Consider the following 17486-nt stretch of genomic DNA (forward strand, 5'->3'; position numbering starts at 1 on the left):
AGTCTAGTGAAACCAGGTAGTAACCTTAGACTTTTCTCCTTTCGCTGCTCACTATTAAAAAAATCATCAAATCCGCCCTGGCCAGTTTGGCTCAGCGGTTAGAGCGTCGGCCTGCGGTCCAGAGAGACCCGGGTTCGGTTCCCGCTAAGGGCACGTACTTCGGTTGCAGTTTGTCCCCGGCCCTGGTTGGTCGTGCGGGTGGCAGCTACTCGATGTGTCCCTTTCACATCGATGTTTCTCTCTCTCTCTCCTTCCTCTCTCTCCCTCCCACTCTATCTGTACAAAAAAATGGAAAAATATCCTCGGGTGAGGATAAAAAAAAAAAAAAAAAAAAAAAAAAAAAAAAAAAAAAAATCATCAAATCCTATTCACTTTAGTTCCTATCTTTTATATTTGACGCCTCTTTCTTCATCTCCACTTCTACTGTCTTAGCTCAGGTCCTCACACCTTACCCAGGTTATTGAAACTACACACACACACACACACACACACACACACACACACACTTGTTAACCCTCATCCAAGGATATTTTTCAGTTGAGGTGGGCTGATGCTCTAACTGCTGAGCCAAACCAGCCAGGGCTGAAACTATATTTTTAACTCCAGTCTCCTAAGCCTAAACCATTTTCATACAATAAAATTTCCTCTGAACTTGATCGTACCTTGTCCGCTCAACATTCTTCACGATTCCCATTCATAAAGGCTAAAATCCAAGACTTTGCGAGGCTTTCATATCTGTTCTCCAAGTCTGCAGTCTCATCTTCCCACTTTGTCCTCAAAACCTACACCACACTTACTGGACCCCCTCACTCTTGTGCGAATCTCTCCCACAATCCCAGCGCCTCTGCCGACCTTCCTTCTGCCGGGAATACTCTTTCCCCTGCTCCCTGTCTAGCCATCTGTCCGTCCTTTCATTCTCGATGGAAGCAATAACAGAAGTGTAGCACATCGCGAAGCCTCCCCTGAACGCCTCTCCAAGCCTCTGTGAAGTCCACGTTCCTGTGTCCTTACGACTCCGGCAAAATGACCACTTTTCAATGATGAGACGCGGCTACAACTGTTCGCATATCTGTTTCCTTCCTAAGACTGAGCTCGTGAGGACAGAAACTGATTTCTCACTCTCAGCCCCCAGCTATCATAGCGCTTGAGAGTTTTCCTAGCGTTCTTTAACAGCAGCAGACGCCCGGGAACTGCAAACAGCAACGCAATCTGGGAAGGAATTTCTACCGCCCGAAGGGGAAACCTCGCGAGATGTGGGTCGTGCACGCTCAGCACGCTCGCGGTTGACGGTTACTGGCGGTTATTTAGCCGGCGGTTATTTAGCCGTTAACTGCTGGCCGCGCACGTGGAGCGGTTTCCCGCCTTTTCTGAGGTTCGGAGGCCGAAGCTCTCGTGGGTTCTTTTGGCTGCCCTCCTAGATGGCAGGTGGCGGTTCTTGTGGACTTTGAAGGTATTACCGGGCAGGTGTAGCGACTTCCTTTGTGGAGGAGGAACCCGGAGCTGGGCCATGTTTTGATACTGCGCCATGTTTTGATACTGCGCCATGTTTTGATACTGCGCCTCCCTCCTCAGGCAGCCGTGCCTGGTGCCTTCTGGGTTGAGAACATAAAGTAGTGAGGTCCTCGCGCAGCGTAACTGGGCTGCTGCACGGGAGGACTTTCTTTCCAGGGGGTCGCAGCTGATGCCCTGTTCGAGTGTCTCGCTGATCTACGCCATCGGCGGGGGAGGGGAGTGGGAACAAGCCAGGGGTGCGTTTACTTGGACCACCGCAGCGCGAGGCGCTGTAGGCTCACACCGCAGCCCGGGTCCCACCCGTTCCCCTGGGTGGCCACTGAGTGTACAAACACCGCCTTTTAAAATACTAATGAGACAATGTAAAACATTCCCCCTCCCCCTCCCCGGCTTTGTGGCAATAGGTCGTCCCGGGCCAAGGCCCCATCCGTTCCCCTGGGTGGCTACTGGGTGTACAACACCGCCTTTTAAAATACTAATGAAACAATGTAAAATATGCCCCCTCCCCGGCTTTGGGCACTAGGTCGTGCGGACCGCGAGAGAGAATGGAAAAGCAGAAGCCCTTTACGTTGTTTGTACCACCGAGGTCAAGCAGCAGTCAGGTGTCTGCAGTGAAACCTCAGACCTTGGGAGGAGAGTCTCATTTCTTCAAGGTAAATTTGCATTTAAGTCTTGAATTGGACTATTCTTAACTTGAGGCAAGTTATACTTTCTTAGTGACGATATTTTTATAAGTATTTCTTTTCAGTCAATGTCTGATTTATCCAAGAATTTTGCATAGCGTTGCTTCCAATGACTAGTGAGCATTACTGTGTGTAGGCATCATTCTTTTAAAGAAATAATCACTGTGGCTTTAGGACTCAGCAGTCATAATGGAACCTGCTTAAATTAATTCTTCCTCTTTCCTTAAATAATTAGAGACAACTTATAAGATATACAATGATGTAGTAAAATGTAAATTAGGAGAATATCAGGATCAAGGAAAATTAAGAACACTGGGATAAATATATCAACATGCTCATAAAAATCAGTGTATGACTGACCTTAAAATTTGCCTCTGAACTTCCTGGTCAACAGGATAAAAGGGGAAATTCATTTATATAGTAGAGTTCTTATCTCAAGGAAGAGTTATACCAAATTTCTCAGATGAAACAAAGCTTTGCCTACCAGATTATTAAAAAAATTTCTCATATTGAACTTTATATTGGATGGAATGAAACAATATTTAAATTTTTACATACCATAGAAAAATTTTTATGTCTCTTTAGCCAAGAATGTAACATTAAAATACTATATAATAAAGATAATCCTTAATTACATCAAGAGAAAGATCATAATGAAATTGAAGAAAACTAATATCCTATTCTAATTAAAATTGCTAATGTTATTTTTGAATATTTACAAAGCATGTATTGCATAATTGATAGTTTAGCTTTATCTTTTTTTTTTTAATCCTCACCCGAGGACATTTTTCCATTTTTTTTGCTCAGATAGAGTGGGAGGGAGAGAGAGGGAGAAAGAGAGAGAGAAAACATCAACGTGAAAGGGACACATCGAGTGGCTGCCACGACCCAACCAGGGCCGGGGACAAACTACAGCCGAGGTACATGCCCTCAGCGGGAACCCAACCTGGGTCTCTCTGGACCGCAGGCCGATGCTCTAACTGCTGAGCCAAACCGACCAGAGCCATTTGATGTTTTAAACACTCTATATATATGTTAAGGGATTTACAATTATAGTTACTTCTTTAAGCAAGTATATATTATATATGTAATTACATATTACACTGCTTGTTATCAGAGTGGAACAGTATGTTTAAGAACTTCTTTGTGTTTCTAGAGTTTCAACAAAGATTTTGAAGATGACACTTGTTTTCCATTTGCAGTGACTAATCGCTCCAAAAATGGGGGAAACATTGATTCAGGTAGGAGACTAGAAAAGCAATATATCACCTCATATAGAAGCATTTTTAAAATACACATTGCTAGATATTGAAAATATAACGTAAATGTTATATTGATAGCATTGACATTAAAGCTAAATATAATGCTTAATATAAAACTAAGGTGTTGGCATATTTAATACCAGTTGTCTTTTATCTTGCAGATGCTACTTTACAAAAAGTAAACTTTTTGCCCATGTTGGAACAGGTCAGTATAGTGCCTACAGATATAATCTGTTTAGGTATTGAATTGCTTGCTTGAAAAAGAAAAAAAAAATTCTTTAGTTTCCAGTATTTAATTGCTACTATTTAGAAACTTTAATCAGTAATATTTGCTTACAGGAAACATTTACTCATTTTTTAGGTTGATAATTCTGACAGTTGTCACTACCAGGAAGGATTAAAAGACTCTGATTTCGAGGTCAGAAAATTTCCCATCCATATGAAATTTCTTGTAATTAGAGTATCATTTGTATATATTTTTCTTTTGAAGCTTCAGAAGAAGTATTTGGTTAATGATTTAAAGTATACCCCCCTTTATTTTTTTAAAGTATACCCTTTATTTTTCTTTTAAAATTGCCAAGCCCTGCCTAGCCAGTGTGGCTCAGTGGTTGAGCATGGACCCATGCACCAAGAGAAGAAGAGAGAGATAGAAACATTGATGAGAGAGAACATCGATTGGCTGCCTCTTGCATGCCCCCCACTGGGGAGTGGGTCCACAGCCTGGGTATGTGCCCTGGCCAGGAATTGAACCACGACCTCTTGGTGCATGGGTCTATGCTCAACCACTGATCCACACTGGCTGGACATTGTCATTATGTTTTAAACTTCATGTTTTTTTTAGTTAATTCTCAATCTGTTTATATAACCAAAATGTTTTAAGACCATTGTTAAAATTTATAGATTTCTTGTAGAGTGATTTATTTTAGCTGTTAACCAACCAGATTCTCTCATTGACTAAAATATTTCTGACTTTTGGCTTAGGTAACTATTGAAGTTATTTGATTTTATTGGGCAAGGTATAAACTTAGTCAAGTGACCAGTAACTTTGTGAAGTGAAGTAACTGGGACTGACTTAAGAGTTCAAAAAAGTGCCCTGGCCAGTTTGGCTCAGTGGTTAGAGCATCGGCCTGCGGTCCAGAGAGACCCGGGTTTGGTTCCCGCTAAGGGCACGTACCTCAGTTGCAGTTTGTCCCCGGCCCTAGTTGGTCATGCGGGTGGCAGCCACTCGATGTGCCCCTTTCATGTCGATTATTTCTCTCTCTCTCTCTCTTCCTCTCCCTCCCTCCCACTCTATATGAACAAAAAATGGAAAAATGTCCTCGGGTGAGGATAAAAAAAAAAAAAGAGTTCAAAAAAATTAAGGTAGCTTTCAGTATACTGTCAGGGCATAAACTAAGGAGAGAGATCTCAAATTATTATTTTTTGTTAATTGAGAATTTTTTTCATTGATTTTTAAAACTTTTTGTTTAATTAAAATAATTTTTTTTCCTTCATTGATTTTAGAGAAAGGAAGAGAGAGGGAGAGAGAGCTAGAAACATCGATGAGAGAAATATCAGCTGACCGCCTCCTGCGTGCCTCACATTGGGGATTTGGCCCACAACCTGGGCATGTGCCCTGACCAGGAATTGAACTGGTGACACCTCAGTACATGGGGTCCACACTTAGCCACTGAGCCACACCGGCTGGGATTCTATTGATTTTTTTTTTTTTAATCCTCACCGGAGGATATTTTTCTATTTATCTTCAGATAGAGTGGGAGGTAGAGAAAGGGGGAGAGAGAGAAATATGGATGTGAGAGGGACATGTCGACTGGTTGCCTCCTGCAGGACCCCAGCCAGGGCTGGGGACAAACCACACCTGAGGTGTGTGCCCTTGGCTGGAATTGAACCCACAACTCATTGGTCTGCAGGCCAATGCTCTACCACTGAGTCCAACTGGCCAGGGCTCCATTGATTTTTTTAGAGGGAGTGGAAAGGCAGTAGTGAGGGAGGGAGGGAGGGAGAGTGAGAGAGAGAGAGACAGACAGACAGACAGACATCAATTGGTTGCCTCCCAGATTCCCCCCACCCCCCACACCAGGGCTGGGGGATCAAATCTATAACCCAGGTTTGTGCCCTTGACTGGGAATCGAACCTGAGACCCTTTGGTCCATCGATGCTCTAATGACTGAGCCACACCGGCCAGGGCTGGTCTCAACTATTAAGATACTGTTACTCATGAATATTTTTAATAAGTAGATGTAGTTTGGTTATACTAAAATTATGAACAATTAACAATCATTTAAAACCTATTTTAACAGAATTCAGAGCCAATGAGCAGACTATATTCAAAATTGTATAAGGAGGCTGAAAAGATTAAGAAGTGGAAAGTGAATGTAGAATCTGAACTGAAGCAGAAAGAAAATAAGTTGCAAGAAAATAGAAAGATAATTGAAGCACAGCGGAAAGCCATTCAGGAACTACAGGTATAAGGAGATTTGGAATTGAAAATGTAGTATGGTAAATCTTGTAATACTGTTTAAAATAGAGTATTATTTCAGGGTAAGTTGCATTTATCTTGTTTCTGTGATGTAGATATTAAGGACAGTGCTCTTTTGAAGTGTCATTAATATTAGTTGCATGTCAACTTCAGAATGAACACAGAGGACAAGTTGCACAAAATAATGCAAATGATAAGGGAGATAATAAATTACTTTAGATGAAGATTGATTTAATGATTCTAATTTATTGGGGTTTTTAAAAATCAAATTGTTTTATTTGATATAATATCTTTTATTATATTGTAATATGACATTTATGATAAAACTTTACATTTGAAACTTTAGCTTCCATTTTTATGGCATAGTGATAGGAAAATGTTGAGAAAATGCAGCATTGTGTTAGAATGAAGATAAAACATCATTTCAAAATATTTAGGGAAGATAATAATTGCATTAAAGTGTTGGCTTTTTTGTTTCGGAGATGATTCAGCAAATTTGGTTTTGGATTGATGAAAGTGAGACCCATTGTCTCATGGGAAGTCCGTAAGTTGTGACAGAAAAGTACTTTTTGGTGTTCAAAGAAAATAATTTTTATAGACCATCATAGCATGTTGGCAAAGAAATACTGCTTTTGCTTTGTTTACATAGCAAAAGTATTTGATATTTTAAACACTATATGTTAAAAGATTTATAATTATAGTCACTTCTTTAAGCAGATGTATACTACACATGTAATTGCATATTACACTGATTGTTATTATACTCTTATCTTGTTAAGCAAAATGTGATGAACTATTCTTCTGTTTTGTAAATTAGTTTGAAAATGAAAAAGTAAGTTTGAAATTAGAAGAAGGAATTCAAGAAAATAAAGATTTAATAAAAGAGTAAGTAATAATTTAATGAATTTGTTTTTTCCAAATTTATTATTAAAATAATTTACAAAAAATTATTGAGCACTTCCTGTTATAAGCACTAACTTATATGTAGAATTCTACGTGGGTGCTGTGGAGAAATGAAGATGTGTTGTTTTTACATTCTTGCATTGGGCAAACTGTGGTCATTGACTGCTAATAAAGTTTCAATTTTAAACATTGAAACAGGAGGAGAAACCATTACTTGGTTTCAAGAAGTTACCTGATAATTCTGGATCCACAACTGCCTGTGTATATTGTCTACCTTTCTGTTTGACTGTTGTTTTAGGTGCAGCATTTGCAAAATAGGGCTCTACTTAGTTCCAAGAGAATTCTCACTTTCAGATTCCTATTTTTGTCAGTAGCACAATAATTCTTCCATTTACTTTGGCTTAAGAATATCATCTTTGACTTTTCCTTTCCTTTGTTCTAGGCAAAAGCCTTATTTTATGCATTTATCACCTCATTCAGATTATATCATGCAGAATTTAATATAAATACTATTTAGTTATTTTATTCAACTGTCAAGTAAATATTGAATAATTAGAATATAATGTATGGGTTTACATGGAGTGCTGAACTTGTTTATTCGTTACTTGCTTTAAGCTAAACTTGCTAAACATGGTTCTAGAAGCCTATCTATCACCTGTCAGTGAAGTTGCTAAGTAAAAAAATGCTTTTACAACGGACTGTTTTAGCCCAATTGAAAGTCAGCCTGTGACTTCCTAGATAAAATTTCAATGTTACACCTTAATTTTTTTCCCTGCCTGAATGAAGTTTCATTATAGTGGGAAGGGAGAGAAAAGAGGAAGTCTAATGTGTGCCTACTGTATGTTTGGTACTCACTGGTTACTTTTATATGGGTATGAAGTTGATTTTTTATAGTATCTTATAAGCTAGATCCTGACTCATTGGAATTTCCTAAGTGTTGAGAGTGACAGTGGTGTCTCTTATTATGCTAATGAGGTGACTTTGGACCTTAACCAAGGAAGGGGGCTGGCTGCCAGGAGAATCAGCCAGGTGATTAGAGGTTTGGAACTTTCTGTCCTTCTGCCCCTACTACCACCTCTAGGGAAGGGAGAGGACATGGAGGTTGAATCAGTCGCCAGTGATTTAATCAGTCATGACAATGTAACGAAGCCTCCATAAAACCCCCAAATGATACTATTTGGAGAGCTTTCCAGTTGGTGAACACTAGGAGGTTTGGGGAGAAAGCATGGAAGCTCCACATCCTTTCCTGATACCTTGCCCTCTGTATCTTTTCCATCTGGCTGTTCCTGAGTTAAATACTTGTATAATAAACTGGTGATCTAGTAAGTAAATTGTTTCTCTGAGTTCTGTGAGCCATTCTAGGAAATGAATCAAACCTAAGGAAAAGGGCTTGGGAACTTCTGATGTATAGCCAGTGGATCAGAGGTTACAGGTAACAACCTGGCCTTTTGACTGGTGTCTGAAGCCTAAGGAGTAGGTTGTATTTTAATTAAAGAGGCTGTCTTTGTATATCCTTGACTCCTTTGTCATAAGTGAATTGACCATATATGCTTGGGTTTATTACTGGGCTCTCTACTCTGTCCCATTTATCTGTGTGTCTGTTTTTATGTCAGTACCATACTATTTTTATTACTATAGGTTTTTTTTTTTTGTATCCTCACCCGAGGACTTTTTTTTTCCCCCGTTTATCTTCAGACAGAGTGGGAGGGAGAGAGGGAGGAAGAGAGAAAGAGAAACATCAATGTGAGAGAGACAACATCGACTGGCTGCCACTCACACGACTCCAACCAGGACCAGGGACAAACTGCAACCACGGTATGTGCCCTTAGCAGGAACCAAACCCAGGACTCTCTGGTCCATGGGCCAATGCTCTAACTGCTGAGCCAAACCGGCCAGGGCTAGCTTTTTAATATAGTTTGAAATCAGGAAGTGTGATGTCTTTAGCTTTGTTATTCTTTCTCAAGATTGCTTTGGCTATTCAGGATCTTTTGTGGTTCCATACAAATTTTATGATTGTACTATTTCTGTGAAAAACGCTATTGGAATTTTCATAGGGATTGCACTGAATCTCTAGATTGCTTTGGCTAGTATGGACATTTAAACATATTATTTCTAATCCATGAGTATAGAATATTTTTATATTTATTGGTGTCTTCTTCAGCTTCTTTCCCCTCCCTCCCTCCCTCCCTCCCTCCCTCCCTCCCTCCCTCCCTCCCTCCCTCCCTTCCTTCCTTCCTTCCTTCCTTCCTTCCTTCCTTCCTTCCTTCCTTCTCACCCGAGGACATTTTTCCATTTTTTATTCAGACAGAGTGGGAGGGAGGGAGAGGAAGAAGGAGAGAGAGAGAGAGAGAAACATCGACATGAAAGGGACACATCTAGTCGCTGCCACCTGCACGACCAACCAGGGCCGGGGACAAACTGCAACCGAGGTACGTGCCCTTAGTGGGAACTGAACCCGGGTCTCTCTGGACCGCAGGCTGACGCTCTAACTGCTGAGCAAAACCGGCCAGGGCTTCTTCAGTTTCTTTTCTTTTCTTTTTTTTATCCTCACCCGAGGACATTTTTCCATTTTTTGTTCAGATAGAGCAGGAGAGAGAGGAAGAGAGAGAGAGAGAAACATCCATGTGAAAGGGACACATCGAGTGGCTGCCACCCGCACGACCAACCAGGGCCGGGGACAAACTGCAACCGAGGTACGTGCCCTTAGCGGGAACCCGGGTCTCTCTGTACCGCAGGCTGACGCTCCAACCGCTGAGCCAAACTGGCCAGGGCTTCTTCAGTTTCTTTAATCAATGTCTTAAAGTTTCCAGTGTATAGGTCTTTCACCTCCTTGGTTAAATTTATTCCTAGGTATCTTATTTCTTTTTGTTTTTTAATCCTCACCTGAGGACATTATTTGATATTTGATATTTTGTATTTTGTTCAGATAGAGTGAGTGAGAGAGAGAGAGAGAGAGAGAGAGAGAGAAACATCGACGTGAAAGGGACACATCGAGTGGTTGCCACTGACACGACTCAAACAGGGCCGGGGACAAACTGCAACTGAGGTATGTGCCCTTAGCAGTAACCGAACCCGGGTCTCTCCGGACTGCAGGCTGATGCTCTAACCACTGAGCCAAACCAGCCAGGGCAGTATCTTATTCCTTTTGATGCATTTGTAAATGGGATTTTTGCTTAATTAGTGTATAGAAATGCAACTGATTTTTGTATATCGATTTTGTATCTTGTAACTTTATTGAGTTCATTTATTCTAACAGTTTTTTGGTGGAATCTTTAGGATTTTCTATATATAATAACATGCTGTCTGCAAACAGTGACAGTTTTACCTGTTCCTTTCCTATTTGGATCCTTTTTATTTCTTTTTCTTGCCTAACTGCTGAGACTTCTAATACTATGTTTAATAAAAGTGGCGAAAGTGGGCATCCTTGTCTTGTTTCTGATCTTAAAGGAAAAGCTTTCAGCTTTTCACCTTGGGTATGGTATTAGATGTAGGCTTGTAATATATGTCCTTTATTATGTTGAGGTACCAATCTCTCTATACCCACTGTATTGAGAGTTGGTTTTTTTTGTCATAAATGAATGTTGAATTTTGTCAAATGCATTCTTGACATCTGTTGAGGTGATCAGAGGTATTATAATTCACATAATGAAAGGCTAGTCAGAAAATTACCTATTTTATGTTTTGAAGGTAAGATAGTTAGATATTTATGGGTAATTAGTAAGTGAAAAGCCCAGCCCTTTCTTCTTATTTTTTTTTCCTTAGGCAAATCTGGAACTGTTTACTGAAAGGTTATTGTTGATAGCTACTTGCGTAGAAATTTGTTGAGTTGTTCCTTTTACTTTATTTATTTTTTTATCCTCACCCGAGGATATTTTTCCATTTTTTGTTCAGATAGAGTGGGAGGGAGAGAGAGAGAAACATTGACGTGAAAGGGACACATCTAGTGGCTGCCACCTGCACCACCAACCAGGGCCGGGGACAAACTGCAACTGAGGTACACACCCTAGTGGGAACTGAACCTGGGTCTCTCTGGACCACAGGCTGATGCTCTAACTGCTGAGCCAAACCGGCCAGGGCTTATTCCTTTTACTATAAAAGGGAGGCAGCTTTGCTAATAGTATAATCAACCCATTTTTCTTCATATAGCCATTTATGAACAATTTGTGATATATACACACTACAATGTTTAAGAATTCCTTTAAAAATTGTAACAATAGCCCTGTCTGGTTTGGCTCAGAGGTTAGAGTGTGGGCCTGCGGTCTGGAGAGATCTGGGTTCGGTTCCCGCTAAAGGCACGTACCTTGGTTGTAGTTTGTCCCTGGCCCTGGTTGGGTCGTGTGGGTGGCAGCCACTCGATGTGTCCCTTTCATGTCGATGTTTCTCTCTCTCTCTCTCCCTCTCTCTAACTCCCACTCTATCTGAACAAAAAATGGAAATATGTCCTCAGGTGAGAATAAAAAAAAAATTGTAACAATAATGTTTTATAACTTTTATATATGATTTTGCTTGCAATCAGATTAAATTTAGTCTGTTTCCTTTGTTCCAGGAATAATGCTACAAGGCATTTATGCAATTTGCTGAAAGAAACCTGTACCAGATCTGCAGAAAAGACAAAAAAATGTAAATATCTTTCTTGTTCATTGTGATTTTATAAATTTATTCTTATTTATTATTTTTGTTGGGGGTTAAGAGTGGAAGAAATTGTCTTTTCAGTGTTCAATTATAGGCAAAGTCAGAGATCAGATGGTGGTTTGAAGAATCTCTTAAACATTTTTCTCAGTGATCTCTTAAATGAGCTAAAGATTATATCTTGATGTGACACATAGAGGGTTTTTTTCCTTAAAAAATTCTTAAAAAAATATTTTTTTTTTAATTGATTTTTAGAGAGAGAGTAAAGGAGAGGGAGAGAGAGATAGAAACATTGATGAGAGAGAACATGGATTGGCCACCTCCTGCATACCCTGCACTGGGGATTTGGCCCACAACTTGGGTGTGTGCCCTGACTGGGAATTGAACCAGTGATGTCTTAGTGCATGGGCTGATGCTCAACCACTGAGCCACACCGGCTGGCCAAAAAATTCTTAATATTTGCCTTATTATATCTGTGGCCTATTCCTTCTTTATGACTGTATCTACCTCTTTCGTTGAGGCCTTATTGTCTTGGTTCTGTTGAGAATATTGAGTAGTTTTCTGAAATTTTTCATCTGGATTCTGTAGAGTTCATTTTCAGAGATAGGCTGTTCATTTTAATCTTTCATGTTGTTTCCTTTCCTTTGTTTGATAGTATTTTTTTTATAGGCATCATATAGATTTTCTTCCCATATACATCATTTGAAAAATCAAGAACTATGCAGACTAAGTAAACTAGGTGATAAATTGACTTTGGTCCTAATTTACCTCCCTTGGTTTAGTGGTTGAATCTTCTTTTCATATTTATAATTGTTTGGTAGGTCACTGAACAGTTTCTAAAATTTTCACCTTGCATAGTTGCATCTTCTTTCTGCCCCTTCTGCTGGTTTTCTGGTACTTAGTTTTTGTAGAGTATATATGATTCTGAGTAATTTTAGTGAACAAACTCAAACATGCACAAATATTTTATATCTTAAAATAGTTTTAAAAATCTTAGTTTTTAAAAATCATAATGCCTTGATTCTGCTGTTATGGAAAAACTTAGTAAATCTGGGAATTTTTCCTTTTTTCCTGGGGTTATATCTAAATTCAATACCATGTGGTAGAGAGGGACATTTGTTTCTCAGTCACTGAGCCATTGAGACTTTCATCATTTCAACTGGTATTCAGTTAATGGTCCACATGGGTTGCTGTTGAGTTGTCCCTTGTATCTGTCATCAGGGCCCATTCAGATCCGCTGGTTCTCTGTATTTTATCCCACCATGCTCATTTGCACACGGTGTTGAAACGAGAAACTCCGAAGCTGTCTAAGAGCCCATCTATCTAGATATATTTCACAGCCATTTCCCCCCCCTCAGGGTTTGTCACCTTACTTGAGCCCTACTGAAGAAAAAGGCACAATTCCACTCTGCTCTTAGTTTGCCCAAACTATCTGTTGTTTCTGTGATCCCCAGTACTGAGACTTAGCCTGGTGAATGTAGAGGTTACAGAACCCCTTTTTAAGTATCCAATAGAAGCTAATAAGTTCTCTCAGCTTCCCCATCTAAAGACCTCTTCTTGCCCTGACTGGTTTGGCTCAGCGGTTAGAGCGTTGGCCTGCGGTCCAGAGAGACCCAGGTTTGGTTCCCACTAAGGGCATGTACCTCAGTTGAAGTTTGTCCCCGGCCCTGGTTGGGTCGTGCGGGTGGCAGCCACTCTATGTGTCCCTTTTACTTCGATGTTTCTTTCTCTCATTCCCTCCCACTCTATCTGAACAAAAAATGGAAAAATGTCCTCAGGTGAGGATTAAATAAATAAATACCTCTTCTTCACAAATTGGTAAATATTTCTTAGACCTAGGATGGGAAGCTTTGTTCTGATCTATATATTTCTAAAATCTATTATATGTTTATGTCCAAATTCTTTCCCTAACCCAACACTTGGCTTTTGAAACTCAAATACTTTTTTTTTTTGCTTTTGGTTGAATCATCTTTTCTTTAAGGCAAATACTGCAAGATCTAGTTGCCCAGTATGATGGGCCAGAGTAGGTAGGCATGTGTGTGTGTGTGTGGGGGGGGGGGGGGGAGAGAGAGAGAGAGAGAGAAAGAAACTAGGGGCAAAGGGCAAAGGGAAAGGAATGGAGAGAGAGGGAGGGAGGAGGAAGAAGGGAGTAAGGTGGAAGGGAGGTGGGGAAATAGATTGATAGATGAATGAATCAATGGATAACTAGGTAAGTATCAAGAAGAAAGACCAAAAAGGTACGGTTATATTTTTACAATATTATACCACCATATTAGAACACTCTGCTACCAGAGTACCTACTTGATGCCACCTATAGCAACTTGCTCCTGACAACTGTAAAGTATATCTATACCAGTTTATTTTCTTTTCTATACTCTTATTTATTTGATTTTTAGTACTCACCCATTGGAAGAATGACTAGAAGGTATTATGGAATTACTGGTGGTAGTGGTTGTGGGGAAGGTTGAAAGTGTTGGTGACAGAATGCAATTCTTTAGATAAATAGTTTCTGATGAATAGAGAAGGTTTGTTGCTGTGTGTTAATTAGTGAAAAGGAGACAGTGAATAGATGGAGTAAGAAGTTTGAACTATCTTTCTGTTGAAACACTGATGTGTTCTGCCTCTGTTTCCTTACATTTTCCAGCCTTATAATATTCAAATAAAAGTGGTTCAGCTCCTGTTCCACATGCTATGATTAGTTCAGAGCTCTCTCCAGTATTTTTGAGGGGTTTAGGATACTTGTATTCTTCTGAAGTCAGTTCATGTTCCCTCTTGTTGGTTGTTTTGTCTCCTTGTTGACATTTGAGTAGCTGCGGTTCTCTTGTTTTGTGGCTGTTACTGAGAATCTTGGACAGACACTCCAATTCAGTGTGGTTTCTGTGTTGCTGGCCTCATTTGGGGGAATGATGAAGAAATAGCCACATGTTCATATACTGCCTTGTACCTTAATTCCTCACAGCACTACCTACCAACATTTAAGTTTTACTGACTTTACTGAAGGCTTGAGTAGAGTTAGAGGGAATTATTGCTCATGTAAAATACCAGAGAGAGAGAGAGAGAGAGAGAGAGAGAGAGAGAGAGAGAGAGCGCGCGCGCGTGCGCATGCAAGAGCAAAAGAAAGAGATCATAAGGGATTCATAGGGGATTTCTCTTTGGGGCCATTTTTAAACTCTTTCTTTCTTGCAGTTTATCTTCCTTTCTGCCTCCTTAGAGATAGAACAAGAGACAAGAGCAAGCTTTACCTTACATGTGTACCTCATGAATCTTAAATATACAAAGGGAAAAACAATACTTTATTGAATAGTTTTAAATCCCTACTTTGTTCTTTGTAAAGGCTAAAATTATAAATGTGTTTTACAAAGCTTGAATAAATTTATGGATAATAATTTTAAGGGAGGAAATTAGAGATAATTGAACGGTAGCAAGCTTTTGAGGTTGATATGAAGTATGTAACCATGCCTTCTATGAAACTGCTTTTGGTGCTACTTTAAAAGACTGAAAAGATATAACAATGCTCTTCTCTAACACAGAATTTTAAATATTTTAATGTTTTTCTGAGGCATTTTGAGTATTGTTGGCATCATAATTGTTTTAAAAATTAATTTAAAAATATTTTATGTTAATAATAGATGAATATGAACGGGAGGAAACTAGGCAAGTTTATGTGGATCTAAATAATAACATTGAGGTAAGTGGTAGTGAAACTTTAATATTTTAAACAGAGGTATTTCTAAGCAAAGTAGAGATAGCTACAGAGATATAGAAAACTGTTTTTGCTAAAGGGATTATTATTTATTTGTTGACATGATTATATCACCAATAAAACTCCTAAGGTTTATACTGTGAGTATTAATGTTTTGTTAATATTTTGAATTTACATGTTAGTGACACCATTTAACTTAATTTATAAATATTTATTAACTTTGTGTCAGTCACTAGCACATCGTGACACACAATCATTAATTTGTAAAGCATTGTAGTTTAATGTGTCTGGTTCCTGCTTAACCAGTCTTATTCCATCCTCTGTCATTCTCTACTTTGCTTCTCTGAGGTAGTCACTCTTTTTTATATTTCTCACACTTGCTAAGCTCTCTCTGATCTAGTTTCTTTGAATTTGTTATGTCTAGACCTTTTGTGTGCAAGATCTTATGCAAACTCTTAAGCTTCATTCTTCTTTTTTATTACCCCATACTACTTTATCTAAAATATGGTTCTATTCAATTATTAATCTCCTCACCTTAACTTTTCTGAAGAGCACTTAAAAATACATGACAATTATCTGATGTATATATATGTGTGTATGTGTGTTCTTTCTTATATTGGAATATAAGTTAGTTCCAGTAGGATAAGAACTTGGTCTTATATCCTAAGTGCCTAAAACACAGTGCCTGGCACATAAAAGACACTCAGTAACTACTAATTTGAATAAATGAATTCATCCAGTTTTGCAAATCAAGATTTGTTGAAAGTTGAATGAACTCATGCTGCCAGATGATGAACATATAATGTAGACTCCTATGGGAAGAAATCTCACAAAGATTATGCTTCAGTGGGGAAGACAGATATTAAATAAGTAAAAATAAAGATAAATTACAGATTTTGATACTACGGCTATTAAGTAAATGACTAGATTACTAACAATCGTTTTACTACTGTTGATATTATATAACTTGTCTCTAGTACCTGTAAGCATCTGAGAAGCTAATACAATAAGCATTCAATAAGCTTTTAGAAATTATTAAAAGTTACAGGGTTCTCATTATTCAAAGTTGTATGGTTTTAAATATAATGACAAAAAAATAAATTTAATGACCATGTGATACAAATTTATTAATATTTTTATAGTTTGAGGAAAGCTATTTAAAAAGTCTAGTGTGATTCTTAATAGTTAAACTTTATATTTCAGAAAATGATAACAGCTTTTGAGGAACTTCGTGTGCAAGCTGAGAATTCCAGACTAGAAATGCATTTTAAATGTAGGGATTCTATTTAATTTTTATGTTATTCTTCTACTGTTTATATTTTTATTAGATTCTGTTAATGTTTTTGTACCTTCAGCTTGATGCCTCAACTCTCTTACTTTCTGTGTTGAATGTGGTTTTATAAGCTCCTCAGAATCTTGTGGAATACGGCAAGGAACTGAAATATGTTAAAAATACATTTTTGAAGAAAAATAAAAAATACATTTTTGGCTTCAAAGCTACATTTTCCCTGAAATCAAACTTATTATGGTTTGTACTCAATTTTTGGAAGTATGATTTGTTCTTATTTTTACATTTCTTGGTAAAGTTGCATGTAAAAATAACAATATGATTTAAAATCTGTTATTTCAAATTAGTGTGTTATAAACAACTTTTGTATGTGCACTATTATAAAAATAGAATTTTCTTAAGTTGTTGTAACTTTCATATTAAAATCACCATTTTACTAAAATTAGCAAGAAAACAGCAATTTTTACTGGTCAGAAACATTTAGGGTTTGATATCTAGCTAAATAAGAACATGAAATAAGACACCAGAAACTGTCTGGCTGGTATGGCTCAGTGGTTGAGCATTGACCTATGCACCAAGAGGTTGCTAGTTTGATTCCCGGACAGGGCACATGCCCAGGTTGTGGGCCCCATCCCCAGTGGGGTGCATGCAGGAGGCAGCCAGTCAATGTTTTAAAACATCAGAAACTTAAAGTTTTCTTTGTTATACAATTATATTAATATATTAAAGTATATTTGTTTTATTTTTAAAGTAAAGGAAGATTATGAAAAAATCCAACACCTTGAAGAAGAATACAAGAAGGAAGTAAATGACAAGGAAAAACAGGTGTGTTTTTAAAATTAACTCTGTGTACTTTATATTTCCTAATTTATAAAACATTTAACATTTCAAAAGAAATTTGTATTTGCTGACTGCATGATAAATTTCTCTTAAGAGAATTTTAATATTCTATATATCCAAATATTCAGCCTTTTGCCTAGCAGAATTAGTTTCCATTGACTCAAATATGCACACATGATGAATGCTC

The 17486-nt window shown here is 38.3% G+C and overlaps 1 protein-coding gene across 2 annotated transcripts in view; it reads left to right on the forward strand.

Annotated features, from left to right (window-relative positions):
* The first annotated feature begins 2052 nt into the window (after positions 1 to 2052).
* Positions 2053 to 17486, forward strand: part of SYCP1 (synaptonemal complex protein 1) — a 111085-nt gene continuing 95651 nt past the window's right edge. Inside the window, exons 1-10 of one of the 2 annotated variants that reach the window (XM_036272419.1) lie at positions 2053 to 2165; positions 3352 to 3436; positions 3619 to 3662; positions 3819 to 3875; positions 5758 to 5922; positions 6754 to 6821; positions 11386 to 11459; positions 15098 to 15156; positions 16375 to 16444; positions 17211 to 17284. In XM_036272419.1, the coding sequence (XP_036128312.1) occupies positions 2058 to 2165; positions 3352 to 3436; positions 3619 to 3662; positions 3819 to 3875; positions 5758 to 5922; positions 6754 to 6821; positions 11386 to 11459; positions 15098 to 15156; positions 16375 to 16444; positions 17211 to 17284 (804 nt within the window). In that variant the 5' untranslated portion in view covers positions 2053 to 2057. The remainder of the gene's footprint in view (positions 2166 to 3351; positions 3437 to 3618; positions 3663 to 3818; positions 3876 to 5757; positions 5923 to 6753; positions 6822 to 11385; positions 11460 to 15097; positions 15157 to 16374; positions 16445 to 17210; positions 17285 to 17486) is intronic. The other variant, XM_036272420.1, reaches the window with a different exon arrangement.

Source organism: Molossus molossus, unplaced genomic scaffold, assembly GCF_014108415.1.
Source record: "Molossus molossus isolate mMolMol1 unplaced genomic scaffold, mMolMol1.p scaffold_m16_p_20, whole genome shotgun sequence".
NCBI classification, from domain to species: domain Eukaryota; kingdom Metazoa; phylum Chordata; class Mammalia; order Chiroptera; family Molossidae; genus Molossus; species Molossus molossus.